The following is a 26,071-nucleotide window of genomic DNA, read 5'->3' on the forward strand; positions in this document are numbered from 1 at the left end:
CACAGAACGTGGCTGTGTGCATGTCTGACCGCTGGGCATGTTTTTTTGTGGTGAGGAGTTACAGAAGGTGGAGATTTGGCTGTGCGTTTACTGCATGTATGTATGTAGTTTTTCAGTTAGGATTGTGTGATGTAGATTCTTTATCATGATATATAGAATTTCTGAGCTAATTAAGAAATTGAGAAATCACAGTCCTCCATCATACTGATTATTATGTAAAAGCCAATACTAAATGTGTCCTGCTCATTGATTTGCAACATTGCCTACGCTGATCTCATTCACCCTGAGATTTTAAAGGGAGACTCACCATGGTATGCACAGCACAGTGTGGCAAAATCTTAAGCTAGATGAAATCTTTATGTTGTCTTATTGCCCACCTCTAATGTAAGTGTTAGGGCCAGACCGAAATATTGGTCAACCGGTTTTATCTGTACCAATATTGACCTATCACAGCTATATTGGTGTATTACGGTATTGGCATATATGTTGTCCGATATGCGCCTATATGAAAACTTGTTGTTTTGACAGAGCATAATGCAGATTGTTTTTATTTGGGGGCTTCATATGCAGCATTGTGTATATATTTGATCCTTTTTCTTAATTCATTAGCTCTTTGCGTTGTTTCAAGCAACAGAACTAAAATCTGTAACCAGTGTGTAGGATTTAGTGGCATCTATAGTGCTGAGCTAGCAGAATGCAAACATCTCAATTCACCCTCCCCATCCAAGCATGCAGGAGAACCTATCTAGAGCCAGTGTTTGGACTGTCTATTCAGGGCAACAGTAGAAACATGGTGGTGCAACATGGCAGCGTTCATGGAAGATACAAACGGATCATTCTTTTTTTTTTTTCAAGGTAAAGAAACCCCAACAATTGTCATGTTCAGGTGAATATACATGAATGAAATCATACTTATGAATATTCCATTTCTGGCATACTCTGCTAATAAATCCATGTACATCTTAAAACTGAACTTTTAACAACTGTGCTAGTTAAGACTTTCAGTCATACTACTGGAATAAGTGTGTGCATGGACGGTGGAGACAATTATGCCACTGGAATGGTTTGAAAACTTTCTACAGACATTATCACACTTTTATTTTTCTCCTTAAATTGGAGTGCTATCCACCGAATCTGAAACAAAGCTGACTGTAGTCTGTCATTTGCAAAGAGGCAAGCTACAGACTTTTCACAATTTGCTTTCAAGGCAACAGGGGATGAGTTTTTGAGACTTATGAAAACAGACTTGCGAATATTATATTGCATTTCTGCAATGTTCTGCCAGTAAATCTCTGTAAATCTTACACATTGGGCCATTAACTTTGTTAGCTACAAAATTACCTAATGCCACACTTCTAGATTATACAAATTGTGTGTATGGACAGCGGAGAAGTTGGTTGTGCTGCTGTAATGGCTTGAAAAGTTTCTGCTGTCATTTTGATACCTTTGTTTTTCACCTTAAACCTGAGTCGCCTTTGGTATCTAAAGTATTGGGCTTGTTGTAACTGAAAGGTGACTACAGCTGCCATCCTCTGTGAAGAAGCAAGCTACAAATTTTTCAGAGCTGCCCTTCAAGCCTACAGGAGAAGCATGTTTGACTTAACACCTTTAGTATACCTTTACATTTGCTCTCAAGAGGATCATTCAAGTTTAATTTAATGTGATGATAAAAAGGTTCAAATTATGTGTGAGGTTCAAGTGATTTATGCTTTCGTTAACACTTGATGTAGTAAATTGCTTGATAAAATATGCATTAAACTACCAAAGAATGATTTGTCTTTGTAGCCATAAAGTAAAGATGTTAAAAATCACCTCAGAGTCTTAAGGTCAAACATTTGCTTTATTTTTTTAATGCATTAGGTGTGTGGAAGATCCTGAGAGTGATTCAGTTTTTAAGAGCCAAAATTAACAACATAATCAAAACTGAAAAGATGATAAAAGCACATAATAACATGAATTTTTCTGAAGCCGAAGCCTTTGTCTATCAAAGACTGAAATAAATACCAGGATACATTAGAGAAAATAAATAAATTACTTCTCCTTTATGTCTACATGGCAGTGGATATGTACTGCTTTATTGGTGGTAATATGTTTGCAAATCATATTTCCCCTGTGGTACGAGCTGAATTGAAGTAAGCCTCGATTATTGTTTTTTTTTTTTTTTTTTAACTCTCTTGGAAATAATTTCACTAAATGGTAGTCATTAGACGGGTGCCGCTGGGAATATACTGCAGGGGAAACAGATCCCAATATAGCTTTAAATGTTGGTAAATTGACCCACACACACATTTTGAGCCATAACAGATAGATTGAGATATAGCATTTATTCTGACACTGATATAAAGGCACTTAGAGAATGTATTCAGAGGAATGACACTAACTGCTCAAGGAAAGCTCAAAGCAACAAAAGGTTACTAGATGAATAGTAAAGAGAAAGAGCATTTAATATTAACAGTGCATTAAAGCAATATATTTAAACCCAGCCTGAATCAAAATGATATACGGTTATGTAAGAAACTTGCTAGAATAAATTGCCCTATTTGCAGTTTCAGCCTTTGGTTATTGGGAGGTATTCCATCAAGGTGGATAAAAGAAATTCCTGTCTTTCTTTGTTAGATCTCGATAATTTAAGTGACAGATCAGTTCCATTACTGTGGCCGCCCCTGCTCAGTAACCATGGCAACCTATGCCATTGAACCAACATGCTCTGTAGCAGGCTAACTGTCAAACTTAATTTAGCTGCGTGTCAAAGAATTTCCAGCAGGCGCAAACAGTACCTCACAGACTTGCGTGTTCCCCATAAGTCCGAGGGCTGAGGCTGTTCTATTGTGAAATTGTCAAGTCCACGAAGGCTCTGTCACAGATTTTTTGAGCCCTTTATGAAAACTTTCCCTAAGTCTGAATTTCTGTCCTAAGGAAATTTCCCATGGTTAATGCCTTTAATAGGACACCTGCACTATGGCTGTGGCGAGTGGAGAAAATCTGTGGACCCTTCAGCATCTCTACAAAGGCTGCCGGTGTTTTCCAATAGCAGTTTCAAAGCAAGTACAAATGGGCACAAATTATAAATTGACTGTGGGCATTTTGTGTTGTAATTCAGTCTTCTGATTCCTAAAATACCCTGGAACACGTTTGATTCTTTTTGGGAGATTATTTATTTCTTGGATTCATTTCTTTCTGAAGGAACATTTAATGCATGCTGCTGTTTTATCATTAGACCTGTGTGTGTGTGTGTGTGTGTGTGTGTGTGTGTGTGTGTGTGTGTGTGTGTGTGCGTGACATGAACACAGTTTTAAGACTGAACATCGGTTTTTATTGCATGATTTTTGGGATTGATTTTACTGTTCAGTCTGTGACTCAATGTTTGCGAAGAAATCATCTAGAGAAGCATTTTATTATTGTTCCTGCTGGTGAACAGTCGTAGAAATAAATTGTAAAAAGTCATCCAGGTGTCCTGCTGTCTGCCTCTCTGGCTGAGGTACAGTTTTCTGAAGAGGCTTGCCCCTGTCATAACAGCAACATAACCACTTACTTACTCATGTCCTGCAGCAAGCTGTATGTTTATACAGAATTTCAAGAATGGAGACATTTATTAACAAATACCACTTGTATAACGTTATTTATGCATTAAATCATTCTGCAATATTCTGTCAAGCCATCTCCCTGGCTTTGTTTGTGGCAGTATTGCCCTTTTTGATCATGCTTTATATTCCTCATATACACTAATTCAATCAGCTGAGAAGAAAAACTCTCTTGTTTTTCCCTTCATTTTGTGACAATATCCTCTTTTCAACAGTTGACTGTTCGGGGGTGTTTACGTACTCTGTGTGCAAGCTTGTTCAAGATTTGAATTGATTGATTGAATTGAATTGATTTCTTCACTTCATTTTATAGTTATCATTAATTTCATTATCAGCCAACACATCAACAAAACCAAAACAATGCTGATTTATATAAAATTTGGAACAGGTGAGGCTATAAGGCCAGGGAATATTGGAGTTATAGCCCTTATTGACCTTTTTTTTCCGTATTGCTCCTTCCCTTTTATGTTTAAACATGCAGTAGTTGAAAACTCCACAGCAGCTCTCTGCTGAGAGTTTGATGGTTATTTATTGCAGATACAGAATATAACCACCATAAAGCCATCTGCAAATAAAGGTTTATTTCTCTTGTTCACTCTGCAGGTCAGCTGTGCTCTCAGATCATTCACTCTCTCTTCATCTCAGTCTTTTTTAAACTAGTCCAGAGGACGACAAAATGGCTTCATTTCAAGCGGCAATAAATGTCCACCCCTCGTTCCAGTGCTGATTCTAGTGGCACCCAGTAAAATTTCATGCTTTTTGAATGAAGTGCTACACTTCACAAGTTAAACAGGAGCTGCATCTGGGTTGAACCACAACACTACAACCCCATAGCAGGGACTTTTATCCAGTAATAAATTTAGTTCTTAGCTCCTCCGACTGAATCACAGGTTCAATTTCTGGGTTCCTTTACTGACTAACTTAACACCGTGCTGAAAAGCAGGGCTTTGTTACCCTTTTTGCCTGTTTCACCTCTGACCACACCAAGCTTATGTCAGTGAGTCCTGAGGTGCTTTATGTTATGCTAATCTGTCTCCTCATTTTTAGGAGTATCAGTATCATTAGCCTACTGCTGTTGATTAGTGTTATTTGTTGTGATTAATTAGGCTATTTAATTACTTGCATTATTGTTATCTGTACAGTCATAAACCACATCACTGCTTAAGAATATGTGTATGTTGATGTATTGTAAAAAAAAAAAAAAAAAACTGCTGCTTTATGTGATGCTACAACACTTTTCAATTGATTTATCCTGTATATTCTAAAGCGCTATGGCAGCACATTATACTGTATTGGATCTAGCTGTCTAAATTTGTTTTTTTATTATTTGTACATCCCTATACACAACATTAAAAAGTAAGCATGTCAGCAGGTATTCAAACTGCTGTGCTTGCGTGTAAAGTCCATTAAAAAAGTGTGAGACAGTGATTCCACAGTTATAAGCCCTGAATCATTACTGTAAAAGGTGCCTCGTTTTCAATCTGTCTACCTGTTTGCCATTATTCATAACATGGTGTCAATTTGCAGTCTAATAATATTAATGATGCTTTCAATGCAGGATAACAATTGCCAAATCTGTCCAATCAACGTTGCACCACTTGATAAAAGACTTCCATGTGGGAAAGGAAAGACGGAATAAAAGCACATTATTAAATATTTGGGGAGAATTAGAGGGGAGTCCTAAAGCACCATGTTGAGTGACTGGTAATGTCTTCTCGCAGTCTGAAATCCAGCTTGATTCAAAGCGCACATGCAGTGAGAGATTCATGATTTATCCATCGTCAAACAGCACGTCCACATCTGAGCTGGCCACTTCATTAAACACTTGTAACTTTTATCATTGCAAAAACTGTGTTGTCATAGAAACTTATAGAAACTCTCAGTGGGTGTTAAAAATGACAATTGCCTTAAACACTTAGTTTTAAATGAGAATTTTTTTTTTTTGTCAGAAAGAGAGAAAGAGAGCATTTAGGGTCATGCACGCCAGCTCAGTGATATCGTGGACAAGCATTACAGTAGGTGGAACATATCAATATTTATGCACACCAGTGGTGTTGAGTGAGGCTCGTCAGGTGTCACTATTGAGCGACATCTGGCATTACACCTAACACAAAAAAAACAGATAAGTTCAGGTTTCATGTAGAGGCAAGTGTGGCACTGTTATATCAAAAGTGGCATATCAGTGCAGGTTTTAGTGAAGCTGATGCCGGCAGATCACTGGCAAATTATTACAAACAGGCTAAATCCACAGCAGTGTATATGCAGTCTAACTGTTTAGCTTAGCCTGTCACACAAAAACATGTCAGTCGTCTGCCATTATTGGTTCTTTTAATGTTTTGATGTAACTTATTATCCTGCTGCAGCTCTCAGCCTCCCTGCTCTCTGTGTCGGAGCAGCTCCTTGTACATATGTATGTACATATAAAGAAATACTTGTATCTGCTCTGTGTCACTAAGTTTTACACAAGCACAGTGCGCAAGCCCAACTGTGCAATGCTTTTTTTCAAAGAAAAGCGGCTGAGCTCTCACATTTTCCAGATGATTAGCTGGCGCAGGCTGATGACGTCAAATCCCGGGACAAATTAGGGACAACTTTACCCCTAAATGAAACACACATCACCTACGCCACATGTGCATGACACCTGTGTAACCACTGTCCATAGGTGTAATGCGAGGGGTTGGTCAGATTGGAGAGGCGCCAGTGAGGCATCTGAGGTACTGGTGTGCATGAATATTGACATGCTCCTAATAAAGCATACATTTGCATTTATATGGTACTAGTGATAATTGGGGTTGGCTGAAAGGGTTGGCTGAAGTGGAACAAAAATAAGAAGAGAAGGTGTAATTATTCATTATTATTGTCTCAGCCAAAAATACTATAGCAACAGTGTATCAAGATCAAGAAAGTGGTAACACCTTGCACTGGCTGCATTAGTCATTGCATTAGTAAGAAAATTTAACTCCTTTCTCATTTCAGGTTTGCCTTAATTTATTTCAGTGTAGAGAGCAGAGAACACAGAAAGAAGAAAAAGAGAAAAGTCTAAACATATGTCAGTATAATACACTGATAAAACTGATAAAAAGAACACAGGACTGTGTTTGGATAAGACCTTTTTGTATTCATGTTAAGTGACAAGCTGGGGGTCTGGACAAGTGTACCAGTATACCTGCCAGTATGAGTCGTCTCTGGTATTGACCAATGCCTAGATTCGGCTTGACAACACAGCAGATTTCCTGAGCTGTGACTCGCATGCACACTGAGAAACAGATGTGTAAACACACACACACACACACACACACACACACACACACACACACACACACACACACACACACACACAAGCTGGCAGATAAATAGAAAATTTAGTCAGAGACAAACGGCTTGGCTGAGTGTGTTTCACGCTGTCAGACAGGGACGGATGGATGGACACTATTGTGACTGATGTGCTGCTGCACAAGCTAAGAGTCGACTCTCAGGAGGTCAAAATGATGCATTCACACTCTCACACTCTCCATTACAATACTGTCATGAAGGATTACACATTGAATCATGCTTGCAGTCTGAATAAACACACAGTCACATGAACCAGAACTTAGCATATTTCTTACATTTAATAATTACTATTTCAATGAGCAGTTAGGTTTCTATCGATTGCAGAGCTTCAGTATGATTTTAGAAGGACCAAAATACCAGACAGTGTTCATTTCTGTAGCATAAAAAACAACAGTTGCTGTCACCAGTAACTGCTTACCACTGCATCTAATTTAGCTAATCTGATAAGAGTTTGCACAGCTTTCTTTTTGTCTCAGTGTGTCACAATACTGCATAGCCCACTTTCAACACTTAATGTTTAATCTGTGCTTTAAATCCATGCAACAAAATGAATGAACTCAGTTAAGGTAGCACGCTTCAGTCTCTGACAGCTGTGGTGTTTGGCTACACACTTGCAGTATGGGCAGCAGAAAGCCTCTGTAGGATTGTGTTGTTGCGGCACTAGTTATTCAGTTTGGCCCGGTGCCTGTGGCGAGGTGGAGGTTGGATCTGAGGGGGAGAGAATGAGCCTCAGGACCGGGTGAACCATCATGAAGCTGTTACTGATTCCATACAGAGTTCTGATATCTGACCCAAGCACAACAGGTACCGAGAAACTGGGGCTGTAATGGCAACCCCCTCTATTTCAGTTTATTTTGTAATCATGCAACAGAACTTATTTTGTAAAAGTTTGTAGCCTGCCTTGCTGTCATTCTGTGTTACTCTGTGTATCATGACTCAGCTACTCAAACATGATATTTGAGTTAGGGGCTTCTCAAACGATGATTTTAATCATTGTTTTATAGAATCAGGCAATCCCTTGTGTGTGTGTGTGTGTGTGTGTGTGTGTGTGTGTGTGTGTGTGTGTGTGTGTGTGTGTGTATATGTCTTGTCCGCTGCTAATCTCACACACTACTGGACCTTCTAAAAAATATTTTGCACCCATTCATGACTGTAAGTTAAAGGACCTCTGTTACTAGCAATTTTTCAAAAACCCTAGAAAAAAATCTTTTTTTTTTTTTTTACAGCTCTACATCAGCAACAGCCATTTTGGTTTCAGGTCATCCAATTCTTGTGAACATGAATATAACTACATGTAACTAGTTACATGTGATGAAAATACTAATTAAATATAATTGCAATCTGTTACAGTTACTGAGAAAAAAAAGTACTTAAATTACTGTTACTAATCCAAATGTGATTACAAAGGTGTTACATCCAAATATTATTTTTGTGTTTCCTGGCAGAGGTCTTCACTCTAGTACACTCTAGTGCATTCTTCTAGTTTTCAAATGTAATTTTCTCTTTCTGTCTCTGGGTGTACCATGTAACATGTTCCAAGTAAAGACTGAAAGGCCCCGAGGGAAAGAGACGGACTGCAGCCAATGCCTTTCACTACTCTTGCTCAGGTCGGGTCTTAATATCTCACAAACTGAACTGGTTCTAGAAACAGTTCTAGGTCAGTGCTGAATACACATGGGTTATCTTTATTTTTCCTGACATAACAAGTTGTACCTTTCAATATACAAATGGGGGATGCACAAGACTTGCAAGGAAGCTACGGCATTGCCACCTTTTGTCCTTCAAAATACACAAATTTGCCCTTTCTTTTATACATCCTGACACATAAACTCTTGCCACAGAAAACACACATCAATATGTTGTAGACTGACACTCCTATCTGTGTCCTTTGCAGATCCAACATGTGCTCACTGAGGGAAACATTTAATAAAAACGTCCATCAGCAGTGAGAGGTGACATATTGGAACACCCCTGATCGGTCTGACTGGAATTGATGCAAGGAAGGAGATCAATATCCATGGACACACAAAGACAAACTCAAGTGGGGTGGAAACTCGGTGTACGATTGATCGCTGCTGAAGGTGTAACACAACACTCTCTTATCACTAGCACACAGATGAATGACAAAAGTCATGGAAAGTGACTGATAATTGATACAAATTATCCACCAGACACCTCAGATGCACTGACACATTTATCTGTTTTTGTAGTCGCTTCATGGCCTTTTTATGGTCTAATTAAAGGAAAATCCACACATGGATATTTGTGCTCAAAGCAATCCTGTGATCTTAAATGCAGCCTTCGGTCTGTGTGTTGTGGTGCGATGTTTTGTAATTTATAGTTTTTGTAGCACACATTTTTTTCCACGACCTTGAGTGAAACAGTGTGATTGATTGCTTGTTTGAAGCAAGACTCATGGCCCTTATGCTGGACTGACATATTGTAGTGAAATGAATTTAAACCAGTGACTAAACCTGTTCCCTGCGGTTATTCAGGTTGGCTGAACAGTGCAGCATGCGGTTCCAGCACCATTCTTTTGTTTGTTTTTGTACATTACTTCATTTATGATGAAAGAAGTAACACGACATTAGACAATATATCACCTCACTGCTCAGCTAGTCATAGTTATACAATGTTCCCAACGAATTCCTGCAGTTTGACCATTTCTTTTTCATGCCTAGTATTTATTGTTACCATCAGGGTCTGTCTATCAAATTACAGAGCAAAACTGGTCATCTTCCATACAACAGAGTTGATGTGGCTTGCAATACAGTATTAAACTCCACAAAAAGCAACATGAAAAGACAGTTACCAGCATCCAGCCTACTGCTCTCACTAAAACATTAGTCCAATATTACCCCAACCTGTGGTATTAGCAACATTAGCCACTTAAGATGCTAATGCTCAGTTCAACAGATTAACCTACGACATAAATAGTAAATTGACATAAACATGGCAAATTTCAAAGTTTGACCGACAACCAGAATCGATCCACCTCTGAGCTTGAAGCCTTGCTGGCTCGTACTGTTCGTCAAATTCTTTTAAGCATTTATCCATTCATTTCACACAAAATGGAATGTAAAACGAGAGGAAAAAACATGAACACAGTGGTTTTCGCAGTTGTTTGCCATTGCCTATGGTAGGCTTGTCAATAGCACAATATTTCAAAATGGTGGTCTATCAAAACATCTGAAGAAAACAGGCAGTAGTGATGTGAAATGTGTGAAATTTGTATTTAACAGGCTAAAACATCCAGTTAGTGTTACATCTCAGTCTCCCAGTGTTTCCAGTTGTCTGGTAGTATTTCCTGTTATTTTGGTATAATAGCCTTTGTCTCTGGTTTCAGATACTTCACTTCCTGCCCCTGTGTGTTTCCCCGCCTGCGTGATTACCTACCCCGCCTTAATTAGTTTTACCTGTCCTTCATTACCCCTTCTCCCTTGTCTTTGTGGTGCCTTTTGTCTGTTGCCAGTTTGTCTAGCTTCCTTAGTTAAACGCTCCAGCCTTAATTTCTTGTGTTTTCCTTGTGGTATTAGACCGTGTTTTTGTGAAATGACTCAGCCTTTGTCTTGGTTCTTTGGAAACCTTTGCTTTTGTGAGCCGATCATCTGTTTACCGACGTTTTCTGCCAGTAAAGACTTTTTATTCAGTCTTCCCTGAGTCTGAGACTGTCAGTCAGTCCTTTGTCTGTTGGCTCCAGTGCGATAGTTGGGATAACTGAAACTGTTGTGAAATTCTTCCAGTGCTGTAAATTACGCCATGCTCTGAGGTGTTGATGTTTTCCTAATTGTTTAGGGGAAAAAAACAGCTCAACCTGTAAATGAATGTTTCAGGCTCCAATTTTCCATCTCAAAGTGAAACCCACAACAAACCTGGCCTAGTTAAGAATGCCCGAATTTAGTTTGCAAAACACTTTAAACATCCTCTAAATGGGATTACCTGGATCACAATGACACAAATTGCACACACCGCATGTACTCAGCCACTGCATTGTGTTCTAGCCATGGGTTTGACAAAAACTGCCCACTTCATTGTGATTCACTCCTCTAATGGTTTTTCATCTCCAGAAATATGGCAACAAGAAATAGGGAACCAATTTAGGACAAACCCAGATTGTCAGTGATGATGGCCATGGAAACAGGGACCTCAAGAAGAGTTTATCAGCTTGTTGCTTAGGAACACTGAAGACCTCCTACAAAGGGTCTCTATGTGCCCTTGGCCTCTGCCTTAAATCCACATTTGATAAATGCAACTGATGTACACAGCAGTGTGACAGTTTTGGTAGAAAACTGCAGCGTGTTTTACTCTAATTGAGGTCATGAGTCGACCTTGCTGGTTTGTTTGTTTGCTCGTCCTTGACAATTTGCGACAGTAAACTATTCTTGTGGAAAAATTGCTTATTTGAAAAGATAAAAAAAAAGACCCATGGAAAGCTTCATACAATTACAAGCAGGGGGGTGTAACAGAATCATCAAACTGATTTGAGATCTGCAATACCCTCTGGTGCTTTGAAATGCCAGCCTTGATGAGGAAAGACATGTTTAACAGTACCTGTCATAAAACATAAAGAGAGGAATCAGGGTAACTGAGTGAGTCACTATGTAATTGACAGAAGGACAAAAGAGCTGAGAGCTACCATCAATCATCAAGTGGAGAAAGAGACAAAATCTGTCTTTTTCGTCCCCTCCTCTTTGGCTAATCATCATTCTCAGTGCATGACTGTGACTATCACTATATTCGTAGAAAAAAAACACTTTTATTTCCCCTGTGATCTCCTCGGTCTTCAAAGTCAAGGTCCGTCAAATTGTGAAGGTTTTATGCAGGTGCTCATGAGTGACTGTCCTTCTCATTCTTTGTCTTTTTTTTTTCTTTTTGTCTTTTGTCCTTTTGCTGAGCTCGACAGAGCACCTCCCGTTGAATCCAGATTGACAGCGCTCTAATTCTCTAGAAGTGTCCAGTGATGTTAAGAAGCTCATTACTCACACACACACGCACAGAGGAAGGACATCCTAATTAGCTCTCTGCAGCCTCTACTCATAATTGTCTCCTTAACAAGAAATTAGACTTTGTATCACCCAGGGCCACATTTCCTAGGGCCTCCTTAGCTTTACATGCATCGTAACTTGTACCTTAAGGTCTCCCTTAAGCTTACGGGCTGTTTTCCAGAGTCTCCTTAGCTAAGGTATACCTTCTGAAAGCTTAGGGGGGCAGTCTGAACCACTTAAACACTGTCCCTCAGTGATGCGCTCCATTCATCCTGTCACAGTTTAATTTTATCAGGCCATCATGCTTTTCGTGTGGACAGTTACAGTATAGTGCACATCTAGGCTACTTGCGCAAAATAGATCATTAGTTTAAAATTAACTTCGCATCTTGAGAATGTTGTCATTTAATCTGTTTATTCTTATTACGATGGTAGCGTAATGAAATATAGGACTTCTCCATAACACTAATCCAATTTGTTTAAAATTATGGATTTGTTAATGTAATGGAGCAAGCTGAGGATATGGCTTTTCTGACTGTGGCTAGGCTACAGTAGCCTGTACTGAACACTGCCAGCAAAGGAGCACAGCGCTGACATAGACCACATATGCACACACACACACACACACACACAAACACACTCCAATTAAACGCTACAGGTGTGTATTGTGTGACGACAACAAATTTGTATTAGATCTTTTGTTTGTATGAGAACAAAATCATTCACCCATTTAGCTATATCATTTATCCTGGCCATTTAAGAAGTCTCAGACTATGTCATATATATCACGAAATTACTCTGTTTTACATTTTGTAGGGTATACAGTAGGTTTCATATTTATTGGAGGTCTCGTCTGGATTCTTCAATAGATTAGTAGATGATCTTTAGTGGGCATAGCTTCCTTTGTTTCATATTAGATTGAGGTAAAATGACTATGGCAACCCTTGTTATGTTAAAATGTAATTTATGAGCCATTACAAGTGATCAAATGATGTGTGCACTGTGGTGAAAGATAGCTTACTACTTACATTGTACCTCAGAAGCTCTTCCTTCAGGTCCCCCGCTAAGGGACAGTCTGGGAAACACTCGTAGGAAAAGAAATTCCTTTGCTAAGATATACCCTAGAAACCTTCGTAGAGCACTAAGGTACACTGAAACTGGATAACACGGCCCTGATTAGTATGATCACCATCTGTCTGAGCCTCACACTGAGCTGTTTAATGTTTTCAGTGCTGATGATAATAATGATTATTGAAGTTATGGCAGCTTTTTGGTAAATATAGTAAAAGAATTAATCTTAATGATATGTTTTATTGTTCCTAGTCACGGAGGTCAGGCCCTGAATACATTTTTGTGACTCATTTTGTGCCAAGTTAGTTTTTCTGTGCCCTAAAGCAAACAAAGTAATTGCAGCATAAAATCCACAGGCAAGCAGCAAACGTTGAGCTGCCCGCTTCTCATTGGTTAACAGTAATCAAGGCCTAAGCACACAAGGCCAGTATGCTCAGCGCTGTGCAGCTGTTACACAGGGTCAGAGTGCCCAGCCTCAAATGTTAACAGGGTCTGTGAAGAGGTAAGAAAAGGGTGTGCCGAGGACGGTGCACCACACGCAAATGCACACGCAGGAATGTAAATCTGAACGACAGATGTGATTCTGTGATGGAGGGACATCGTGGCTGCTGGAGGCACAAGTGTCTGCTGTTGGTTCGTTCGGTTTATCTTCACAGCTATTATGTGTTGACATGGGAAAAAAATCCACATTCTCCCACACTAAAGCCCCTTTTACAGTGGACAAAAAAAAAACACTCAAACATTAGGCTTTGTCTTGAAAGGGTGCAAATGACTCTGCAGTCACAGGTACTTATTGGCTCCAGCTAGGGTTTTGCCAAAGATTGTTGACAATCGTTGACCACTGAACCATGGTAACATTGTGATTTAAAAGCTCTCTGTACTTGAAGCAATGTGTCTTCTCATAGTTTTCATAAGCCAAGAGTTGCTGGTGAAGCTCTGCTTTTGACAAGTAGAAGAGGAAACAAAAAGAAGCTGTTGCTGCTGGTTATTCCTCTATGTCTCCATGTTCACCACAGTCACTTGGATACATTGGAGGCTGCTGTGTTTCTCTTCTGCTGTTACTGTGTTTCCAACAGCAACGATATCACCGTCTATTGTAATCTGTGGACATAATTAGGTAGATATCGCCCAAACGTAGCTCCAGCTCTGATCGGCAGTGATAGAAACATGACACACAGGTGGATACGCCAATTTTCACTCCTTGACATGCTGGTTTGACTTGGCTTGGTTTGACTCAGTGCGTCAGTCCAGCACGGCAAGCTTTTAGGAAATGTTGGGTTTTCATCTGCAATAATATGACTTGTATAGAACTAAAAGCAAACATGAAACAGTAAAATAAAGTAGATGCCTAAAAGTACAAACAGTGCCATAGGAGGGAACCTGAACTTAAAGGACTTAAACCACAGAGATTCAGTTAGATGCTACAAAAGTACTTAAGAGGTGAACAAACAGAGACTTTTAAAAAACGTCTTTCTCTCTGCTCTACTGCACAGACATGAGACTGAACCAAACACGCCTGCTGGCAGTGGGAATCACCCATAAAAATAGGGTTTAGCCGCATTGAAAAAAACTATACATACGCACTAATCTTGGTGAAAAAACAGTAGGCCTATATGTGTGCCTATATATAGCCACATGAGCATGAACTCGCACCTATAACACAGGGGGATGTTCATGAAAGCTACTGTATCTACACTCTGTGTGTGTGTGTCTGTCTGTGACATCAAAGAGTGGTTTTGAAATGAAGTCAGTGATTCCCAGGGCTAATTTATGCTTTTTTTCATATTAAAACAGACACTATACATACACACAGTGACTAATTTGTGTTAATGAGGGGGAAGCCATTCTCTTTCATCCAACACAACTCACCACCTGGTGATTGAAATCAGAGCTTGTGTAACAGTTCTAGGAATTAAAATGCAGTACTTCAAAACAATGAGATTAGATATTTTGCATAAATTGTGGCTCTTTTAAAAGATAGGAAGACACTTTTTTCAAGTCTATATTAGCATGTCTGTATGTAGGATTTGCCTGTTCTTAGCTGTAATCATTCCTCCTGTCTGTACTTGCCTGAAACAAATGCCTTCTTAAAGCGATGCCAATGCAAGACATGCGGAGGACAAAATCCACAGCGCTTGTTCTGTGTACAAATGGATTGTAAAGTTCATCCGAAGCTAATATGAGGCTTATGCAGTCTGAGTTAGACAAATCAAGTCTTGTTAGTATGCATCCCCCTCTTTGTGCTCCCCAGGACAGAGTTTTCTTGCTGAGCCATGGCTGAAGGGAATTTGGCAAGAAAAACAGACACTTGATTTGTTCTAACTCAGACTCATATTAACGTCAGATAAACTTTACAAGTCATTTATGCATAAAATGAGGACATTGGATTTTGTGCTCCATCACTTAGGCTGCCATTTAGAAATTTCCAATCGATGTTTTTCTTCTTTCCTTCAACAAACACTATTCTAACAGATGAAAACATCATAATTCAGACAGCAACTATAAATCATAAAAAAAAATAAATCAGACACCATTTAGTCAATGACAGGGGAGAATACTGACGTGACAATTTTTCGAGATTGTGACTTGAGATCATTATTGAATCACAATAAAGATTGGGCTCTGTTATTTTGTATGTTAATGTGATTTTCCGTGATTCAATTCCAATAGTGCTAACCCTAGACCATCCTATTTTTTATTTTCAAGTATTTAATTCCAGCTTGGTATGGGCATTATTGTAAATCTGGCACTGAAACAAGAATTCATTCTTATTGAAATCTCCACAGAGTTTAATGTTAAGCTTCCAGTTTATTTTACCAATGACTTTAACTGTTGCTCAGAGGTATTTTTGTCTCTTTCTGCCGTTTCAGTGCTCAGTTTGGTTGAATGATTCTGCAACATTTATGCTGTACAAAACATTACTTTCTTTGCAAACACCTCATACAAAATAACATTTATTTGTAAAGAGTTTCTACAATGTAGGAGCATGTAAGACTGAGTATAGAGTAGACATCTAGAGCAGTCCTCTCAGCCATATGAAGCTAGAGCAAAAGTTCAGTCAGGAAGACTATACTTTTACATGTTTGGGCCTCTAGTTTCTTCTTCTTACCATCCTGCTATTCACTGTTCTAATGCACGCTCTCTCTTCCTGCTATCATTGTCTAAGCCTGTCAGTTGTGCTATCAGCTGTTCCATCAGCTGATCACTTCTGGCACAGTGGCTGCTGTCTTTTTAAATTTTTAAATGTTTTCCTCTCTGACTTTGGTCTTCCCTGGTGCTGGTATGTACACCCCTTCACCACCCATCTCCGCCCATCCTCAGATTCATCAGTCTCATCATTTTTCAGCCTCATCAGTCCCAGAGTCAGATACCACCATCACCAGTGTCTGGACTCCATGGGGGCATTTATCTTGCAACCATTCAGGGCAGGCTGTCTGTCGAGACTAATCATCACATATCATTTATATAATAAAATGTATCTTTACTCCTGAGTAAACGCTCTCCTGAGTGAACTGACTTTTATCTTGCAAGGCTAGGCTTCAAGTCATTATCATATTTCTTTATTGAAATGATAGCAAAGAAAAGCACTAAAGACTCTTCTCGATAGAAAAGATGCTGTCTTTCTTTCCCTAACAGGCTTCAGCTGATTGATAGAATTTAGTCCATGATAGATGGCAATAGACAGATAGTCCATCTATCACCTGCCAAGTATTTTTTGAAAGTGCATCACTTTTTCCAAACAGTTTCCAAGGACAACTCCTCAGATTTTCTGTGTGACAAACCATCTGGCATGTCAGATTAATCTGTCTGTACAAGCTGAATGGTTTTGCAAATTTGGAAATTAGCCTTGGTCAGAAATCCCAGAAATATATATATATATATATGTATATATATATATTGGCCCTGACCGGTCAGGAATACTGACTCCAAATCCAAAAGCCTGCTATCCGTTTATGTAAAATTACATGAATAGATGACAGGGCAAAACTTTCAAAATTGTGTCCTTACTTTAATAAATTTGAATGAAAATGCAGCTAAATGCAAATAACTCATGAAACAAATTCATTACATTATTCATGCAAAAATGTAATAATGAACTGCTGAATCTTTTCATGTCATTCTTTATTTTTTGCAAAAAATTATAGTGAGTAGTATCAGTATTGATGAGCAGTATCAATATCAGTATCGTATCAATGAAAGTTTACCCATCCCTGACAGGGATGTACATTGAAATCACTTCGGGAAGCGTTCACTATAGACCAGACAAACACACACAGCACCATTACCCTCTCTTTGTACAAATGGGTTTGTGACTGTTGTTTTAAGATAGACTTTTAAAAATGTGAGCCTATCCTTTACATTTACAGAGATTCTTATCTTTTAATTTACAATAAATACAAGCACTATAATTGATCTTGTGTAAAGGTTTGTAGCCAAGCATCAGCCTTGAGAGAGACTGCAGGTTGGTTATTTGAAACTCAGCCACAGATTATTTGTCACGTCAGACTGGAGGAGCTACGAGAAACCCATTAGAGAGAAAACATTAGTGAGGATCTGTGACATTTGTCTTGTGAACCAGATTGTGTTGACTCTCATCATAACACCATATTTCATGTGACTGGGTTCAAACTCACACGTAAACAGAGGGGAAGGAGATGTTTACAAGTTACACTGACCTCAGAGAGCAGGGTCATGGAAATTTTACCTCACGTGAAGAAGAATTACACAAGGTCACATTTGTTATAAAACAGCACAAAGTAACAGCAGTTGAGTGCAGGTCAGTGTGTGCAGCTGTTCAAAAGCCTCTTTACCAAAAAGCATTCAAAGTTTTAGAAACACTTCAGCGGCTGAATGCGACCAGCCAGGTACAGCTGCCTGCTCGTCAGGCTGGATGGGGGATGGAGGCAGGGGTTTGGGGAGATGGCGGAGTCATTTTTGCGCTCACCGTGCTCAAAACGCCTCACAGTGTTTCCATGGCAACAGGAAGCACTCTGCACTGGCGGCACACTCCCAGTGGAACCCAGCGGTTTCTGTTCAACCGCAATTGATTTTTCCGATTGAGCGTGCAGATCCCTGGTTGTTTGTTTGCTCACAAGAAGTTTGCGGATGTAAGTGTGGAGCGAGCAGACGAGCAAAAAGGACATGGAGATAAAGAGTGAGGGAGGGATGTTTTATGGCTGTAAGGTTATCATTACTCAGACGGTAACGGGGAAAACATTTCTCATCCACTGCTGTCTCTATTTAATCTGGCAAAATTGCATTCAAGGCCATGACTACAAAGTGGGGACGGAGAGTTCAAGACGACATTTCCATTTACAAGTAAATATCCTCTGTGTGTCATTAGCTAAATGGCTGTTCACTCTCAATCTAAAGGCTGAGAGAGAGAAAAGACCAAAAGACCAGCAGAGATAGAGAGAAAGACAAAGAGGTTGATGAATGTTAATGACCCTGATGGGTTGCGGTTCTTGGAGGAATGAGACACATCCTTTACCTTCCTCCCAATTCCTTAAAGTCTCATTAGTCGAGCTCAAAAAGTTGTGAGAATCCGCAAAACTTTTCTGTATGCATGGCTTCACACAAACACACACACAAAGTTGTGTCAGTATCCAGGCTGATGCCCATTTCATTACCCCAGAGAAGGCAGGGGACGGGTACGTCGTCCTAAATCTGTTTCTACCGTACAGCCAAGGATGAGAGAGCTAAAGCTCAAGTAATGCCCTTCACATCTATCATCTGCTTTCTTGACAAACTGCTTTGGAATACATAATGCAAGCTTGTATACCAACTCATACATCATAAATGGTCTTGTACCCCTGCCAGACAGCTGCAGACATATATCCCATCATTAAACTGATGCTGGTACATTACTTGTGTTTCAAAAGTTGATTTCACTTCTGTTTGCCCTATGTCTTTTTTTCCACTTCATTTTACTCCTATGGCACCAGGGGCAGCAGTTGAAGAAGTGAACGCACAAAGTCAGCTTTTTGTGTACTTTTTTGAATGTTTTTAAAAATGTAGTCATTTTTAGGAATAGGCTGATTATCTGCCTAGCCAATAATTGGATCCAATATTAAGTGCTTTTAATTAAATCTCTGATAAGATAAATTAATTGTAAAATGTGCTGCTTTGGTTCTGATGCAGCTGCCTCTCTCCGTCTGTAGTCACCATTCTCTGATCTCGTTAATGACTCACAATATGATTTGGCCCAATTTTGAAAAGTTTTATTTTAATTAAACATATGCTTAAAGTTTTGTGTTGGAGTATTTGTTTATAATTTTTAAATAATATGTTCCTTTATACTGCAAATATATATAAATTCTGAATATCCAAATATCAGCTATTGGTTTCCTGGATTAGTAATAATCGTTATTTATACTGACCCTGAAAAAACATACTGCTTTTGTTTTGTATTTAGTTACATTTTCAAGCTTAAAGTGCAATCAGAAAAGGGTCAGAAATACTTAAACTGCTCCAGCGCCTCCACAGGCTGCTCATTAATCACAACAGGAGGAAAAAGGAGACAGGCATTGTGCTGAGTTGCGATAGCCAGCTCCTTTGTCTTACATTCATTGATAAAAAGGGCACTGTCTGTCTTCACGCCATTTAATAAGCTCACCAATATGATGAAAATATGTAGACATGTTGATTGTGTCACCTGCCTGCATAAGACCAACTAACATATCATCTACATACTTATACAACTGGCATGTTGAATTCATAATCTGCATTTCTTTGGTGTATAAGGAAAACAAAACAGGTGAAAACACACATCCTTGAGGTGCTCCTGTACTAAAGATGAATCAGAATCAATTATACATATATATATGCATATATAATAATCTAGCATAACTCTTAGACTGCTGTACATGCTTACTACGAGTATTCATCAATGTCAGTGTTGCGTCTCCAGTACCTCTGCCTTCTTCGTATGCAAACTGAACTGGGTCAAACCATTCTCTGAGAGATGCTGAAAGATGATTAACTATGACTCCCTCTATACATTTGCTTGGATGCTAGACAGCACACCTGGTCTAAAGTCATTTAGCTCTGCAAGCGCTGGAACAATTTCATAAAAATTGCTGTTAGCTGGAACCTACATAATTTAATTACTCTCCCCTTAAACCATCAGGTCCAGATGCTTTACCAGGTTTGGCTGGTACTTCTGCCTCTGTCAGTACAATAAGGGAGTGGTCAGTTGTGTTAGAAAGTCATCATCATTATTAAAATTAAAATTGGAAAGTAGTGGTTATAAAATCTAGAATAAAAATGATTCACGTCATTAGCAAACAATGCACCTTTATTCAGTGTGGCCTCTTGTTTCTTCCCTCCCGGCCCTTCATAACTTCAACTCCACTCCACGCTTCCCTGGCATTACCGGAGCAGAGCTGACTCTCTCCCTTTCCTTTATATTTCCTGTTTTGTTTTTTAAAATTAATCTCAGTTCAGTTCTCTTTCGATTAACTAGGTCAAGATCCCCACTGATAAGAGCAGCTCTCCTCTCCTTAATACACCATCACATTACAATAGGATACATTCTAATGGTTTTCTTAGTAAGTGTTCTGGTTTCTATTTGGATCTATTCATAGTCAGTGCCTTATTGACCAATGCATGCACGTAAACAGTCTCTGTCAAGAGCAAAAGAGGTGGAACACATTCGACGAAGTATATTCTCGGAACACATCAGTCATTGAAACATTTTCAACTTTTGGTAAAACGCTGCACTTTTCACTCTCACTGTTTACCCAGCTGTGCAACCACAGTCAAGGAGGGGCGTGACAAATAGGCTTCCACAAAATGTGTCCTGTTCATACTGCTTGAACTGGGCTCTGTCCAACTCATGCTCTTGAATCAAACGATGGTACACACTGAGATGTTCTCGTGAATCCTCACAGACCGGCGGGTCCTCTCCCTACATGCTCCAGCCTTCCTTTCATGCAGAGCAACACCCAGAGCAAGTAGGCTACTCTACCTTGTGCCAACATTTTTACTTCCAGTATTTGATAATAACACAAGCTATCTGGGAAATCAGGTACTTGCAAAACATAAATTAACAGTTACTTCTGTGGATATTCCATATCATCTGATACCTGATACAACGCTGCGCCTCCAAGTGCTCTCATGCGCTCCCCGCTGAGTGTTTTTAGAAGAGTGGCTGGCATTTTAAGCTGGGAAAAATGCTTTGGTGGACAAGGGCCATACTGACGGGTGTAACTCCCTCTCTACATGAGAATGTGCGTTGCTTGGCAACCTAGTGTTGTGTAGAGTTTGTAGTGTCTATACATTTCTGTGTTGTGTGCCTTAGTGATGCTTTATTCTGCTGTTAAAGGGACCAAGTATTTAAATTATGCAGCCTAATGCTGCTTGTTGAACCCACCATGTTGTCCATAGTTCTTCAAGTTCACTGCCAGTCATTTTTGTGAGCTTTAAATCTAATTTAGAGAGTTTTGTTCTTGTTTCTGGTTAGTCCTAGTCCTAGGCTACACTGAGGAGGGTGGTTGTCTATTCATAACTGATGGTAAGTTGTCTGTACTGGCTGCAAATGTCCATCTATTTATATGGAATTTATTGTTGACTCTGTGGTGTGGTTCTTGGGAGCAGCCTGACAAGTAAAAACACTTTATTTTGTAACCTAATGCTGTTCTCTAATTTAATCATTCTATCATACAACATCATCATCACCCTTTTAAACATGTAAGGTAGCTAAATGGACCTACTCTTTACATTTTTACACAAGTAATTTTTACTTTTACTTGAGTAAAATATTCTAGTAGTACTCTTTCCAATCATAGGGACAGATCTGTCATGAATAATTTGTGCATAGATGCAGAAAACATCCTGAAAAGATGCATGTGTGCATTCTTTAGCAAAACAGAACTATTTGGGGAAACACTCAGACTGAAGGGGATGATGTGTGCAGTCTGGCAAATGAGCACTCGCTTCATGCTGCATCTGCCCTGGAAACAGTAGGGAGGAGAGCAGAATAATAGGTGTAACAAAGTAATGGTATAATGTATTATAGTAGTAATAGAGAATCAAGTCAAAATAGGAAGGGCTCATCTTCTATTAACACTAATTTATATAATTAAGTGGTGTCATTTCAATTTCAAAGCTATCTGAGCTCCTGTCTGACAGGTTCAGCTCAGCAAATCCTCCACTCTGCCACTCTTCAGTGACTCTATCACACCAATAAAATGGGTAATCACAAGGCGGATCACCCTCACCTTTATCACCATTCTCCTTAGCTTTCTCACAGCTCATCAGACTTTCTCCCCTAAACCATCCACTCATGTCCAGCTCCTTTCCAAGTTCATCTCTCACCCATTTTGTCCTCATTTATCTCCTCCTGCTCTCTAACAATCAAGTGACTTTTATTACCTGACAAAGCCTCGTGTGGGATGACGGACCATCGGCCAGGGAGCATTTAACCAACATAAATGTCAGATGTGCAATTAAAGGCCAGCAGTGAAATCCTCCCTGTCAGTGAAATCTACTTCAGTGGGTGGTTTAAAGGTAAAATAAGTAGGATTTGTTGGCTGGTGATTGTAAATGCAACAGAAAGATAGTTGACTGTTGAGTCTCATTCTCAGGATGTCAAATACCAGTGTTTTAGGTTGGGGAAGCATCCCAAGCACAGCAAAACAATGAGACAATAAGAAGGTACGGGTAGAGGGTGGGTGTCCGAGGATGCAGGCGCCGCCACACACTTCTTGAGAGTTGTGGGTGATGTTTGAGAGGGATTGTTCTTGTATGAGTCTATGCATTGTTCTTTGGTAAAATTCTGCATAGTTTGCCTATAACAAAATAGATGATTTATATTAATATCAGCATATGAAAATGAGAAATATCCATTTTGTGTGAGACTTTTAAACTTTCTTCCTGCAAGACTCTGTAGTCAATTTGTCTCTTTAAGTAAAAAAAATTTAAAAGTTAAGTCCAAATATTTTTCATTTGTGCACCACTCCATCATGTATTTTTATCCTCTACTTCTTGTGAAGGGTAATTAAAGAGGATAAAAACTCTTCCTGTGATGAGATCATTAAAGTGTGACGTTTGCTCAAGACAAAGTATAAAATATCAATTAATGAGATGTTGACATGTGAAGTGAGTGAACAGATTTGCATGAAAGCGGTCTTTAAAAAGGGGATGCAGTGGAAGACTTTTTGAAACATGCAATTTAAAGGGATGATTTTAATTATATGTATGGTTGTGTGAGGTACTTAACCATGGGCAGTGTATTTGCTACCGTAGATTGAGGTTAGCATACTCCCAGGTTGACGAAGCAGAGAGGAGTACCAGCATGGGAGCTAAGTGATGTACTGCTGTCGTATGTATTTTAGCCACCTACAAGAAGGCTCGTCTTAAAAAATCTGTAGCAGTTCAATTGTATGCTATATTTAGAATATATTGACTGTTTAACTCTGCTGTCTGACAGCCTTTTCTGATGGTGAACAGCTGTTATAAAAGCCAGAAATAGCTCTCTCCAAGCCAACCAAACATGGCAGTTGCTGGCCTACTGCTGCCTCGGTCTGTTAGTTAGTTTGTACCTTACACAAACCCATTGCAAATTATTTGAACTGTGCCTTTAATTTATGCCATTATCATATTGTAAGTTTTAGAGACCAAATAATACTCACCAATCTACTGATCTTTCGTATGAAACCAGTATGGCCCAGATAATAGTAAAATCATTCCAATATCAATTCCAATATCAATATATTGGCTGATATTCTTTATATAGAATATAATATACAGCATATACACATAAAAACAAGTTTTTCTAGTGATCCCTCAAAAGTGGTTAACACTTGTGGCAAATATATGTAATGAAGGCAGGATATTTTACAGCTTAGCAATAAACTTTATAGTCCAAAATAACATCAGGGCACTGAAACAGTAAAGTTTCACTGATATTTTTAATTGTACAAACAAAAAACACAAAGAGAGCAAAATAGGCTATATATTAAACTTGAGTTAAGAATGATCATTAAAAGGTCATATCAGACAACATAAAGGGGTCAGTATCAGGACGTCAGTATTGGTCCAATATATCAGTCTGACTCTAAAAAAAACTGTAGTGCTGGTGTGACCTGAAGGCAGCACACTGAGATAACTTTCAACACATCACTTTCATGCCAACTGCTTGTTTTAAGAGCATTTCCAAGTCTATTTAAGGCCTCTCATTTAATTTTACATGAAACTCATGAATATATATTCATAGAACATGAACAGCCATGTTCAAGGGAACAAAGGCCGCTGAAGTCACTGTGTATATGAAGAGAGCAGCATCTGACAGGACTCATGGTGTTTGTGTTCAGCACTCACATGGGAGTGATGTGTATCATCTTGTCACATCAGTGCGATTTCCCAGTTCTGTTATGGTGTTGTGGATGAAAGACAGAGAGACAGCTGTGGTGTATGTGGTGTCTTTACATATGTACAACATATTGCCTGCTGTAGCTCTTTTGTTATGGATCTCGGCTGTAGCAGCAGCTTCTCTTCTCCATCCTCTCTCTCCGTTCGCTTTTTGCGCGCTGCATGGAGAAACTTAGGAGGTTGGAGGCATTTTTACGCACGAACGCCAGCTGAGCTGGCAGCGCTGTCAACACCGCATTCACATGGTCTCATTCGGCCTCATAAACACAAACAAACACACACCTTTACGCACAATATGGTTAATACAGCAACAGGTTGTTTGTTAGAAAAGGACGGTCTGTAACTACACATCCACGCGTCTCATCAGTGTTTGTGTGAGGACTTTTCCGCCTTACCTGACGATGATGTACATGACCAGCACGTTTCCAACCAGCCCGACCACGCACACGATGGAGTACAGAGCGGTGATCACAATCGCTATGATCACCGGATTGGCGTCGTCTTCCAGGCTGCCGGTCAGTCCGCGGTCCTGGTCGCACCGCGCCTCCGTGAAGCCCGTGGTGTTGTTCCCGTCGGTGAAGTTCAGACAAAAGCTGCTGGTGGTGGTGTTGTTGTAGAGCTGCGGGAGCTGGCTCCGGTAATCCGCGTCCGAGCCGTTACCTGCGCTCTCCATGGTGCTCGGTAGGTTCGGTGCTGAGCGCGTCTTTCGCCTCCACTCGGGTGCCCGTCTGCGGACTCGGTGCCTGTGAAGCCCCGCTGACTGCTGGGCTGTCTGTCTGTCTGTCTGTTGTTTGGGGAAGAGAAGCGGGACGGAGCGTCGGTAGTAACCGTAAACCTCCCCGTGCTGAAGAATGTGGCCGCGCGCGATTGTAGAGAGAGTACTGACGAGCCTCACGCGCCACGGCGATCCTGAAGCGACGGCGTGAAAATGAATTAGTTCGCTCCCTTTACTCCTTCCTTCCTCCCTAGACTTCTTCCTCTCCTTTTTTCCTTCCTCTCCTATTTCCTCCCTTTTGCTCACATTTGTTTACTCCTTCATTGTTCCCTCCTTTTCTCCTTCACTTTCTCCCTTTCTTGCCTCTTTCATTCCTTCTTACCCTGTCCTCTAGCTTTTATCCCACTCATCTTTGTCCTTCTCTTTCTCTTTCCCTTCTTTTTTGCGATCCGTCCTTTCATCCATCCTTCCCTCTTTGATTGTTCCTTTCCTTTCTTCCTTCATTGTCTCTTACCTCCCTTTCTCCCCCTTTACCACCTCCTTCCTTGATTCTTTACATCTTTTCTTCTTTTCTTGTTCCTTTCCTTCCTACATTCTTCATCCCAATCATCTTTATTAATTCCTTAATTCCTTCTTTATTTTCCCTGTTTTCTTGACATTACCATCTTTGTTCATCCTTTCCTTCTTTTTTCCTTCCTTCCTTCAGTTCCTCTTTCCCTTCCTTCCTTCCTTCCTTCCATCCTTTCTCTCCTTGTCCCTTTCTTTCCTTCGCTCCATCTTTCCCATGCACTCACTTCCTTTTTGCATCTATCCCTACCATCTTTCTCAATTTTTCTCCTGTTTCCCTCCTTTCCCCCTACTTTACTATTCAGTCAGCGCCTTCACTTATCTTCCTTTCTCCGCTATCCTTCCATCTGTTCTATTTTTCTTGTTCCTTTCTTTCTTACTGTATCCTTTATTTTCTACATTTCCCTTTCCCATTTGCTTACCTCTGTTCATCTCATCCCTTTTTCT

General features: G+C 39.7%; 1 protein-coding gene across 2 annotated transcripts in view; it reads right to left on the minus strand.

Annotated features, from left to right (window-relative positions):
* The window catches only part of oprm1 (opioid receptor, mu 1), a 42,180-nt gene extending 16,796 nt beyond the window's left edge, over nt 1-25,384 (minus strand). For both annotated transcript variants that reach the window (XM_084735888.1, XM_084735887.1), the window contains exon 1: nt 24,738-25,384. In XM_084735888.1, the coding sequence (XP_084592014.1) occupies nt 24,738-25,015 (278 nt within the window). In that variant the 5' untranslated portion in view covers nt 25,016-25,384. The remainder of the gene's footprint in view (nt 1-24,737) is intronic.
* Nucleotides 25,385-26,071: the final 687 nt, after the last annotated feature.

The sequence above is a fragment of the Lutjanus erythropterus genome, chromosome 14 (assembly GCF_056507025.1).
Source record: "Lutjanus erythropterus isolate fLutEry1 chromosome 14, fLutEry1.hap2, whole genome shotgun sequence".
Taxonomy (NCBI): domain Eukaryota; kingdom Metazoa; phylum Chordata; class Actinopteri; order Lutjaniformes; family Lutjanidae; genus Lutjanus; species Lutjanus erythropterus.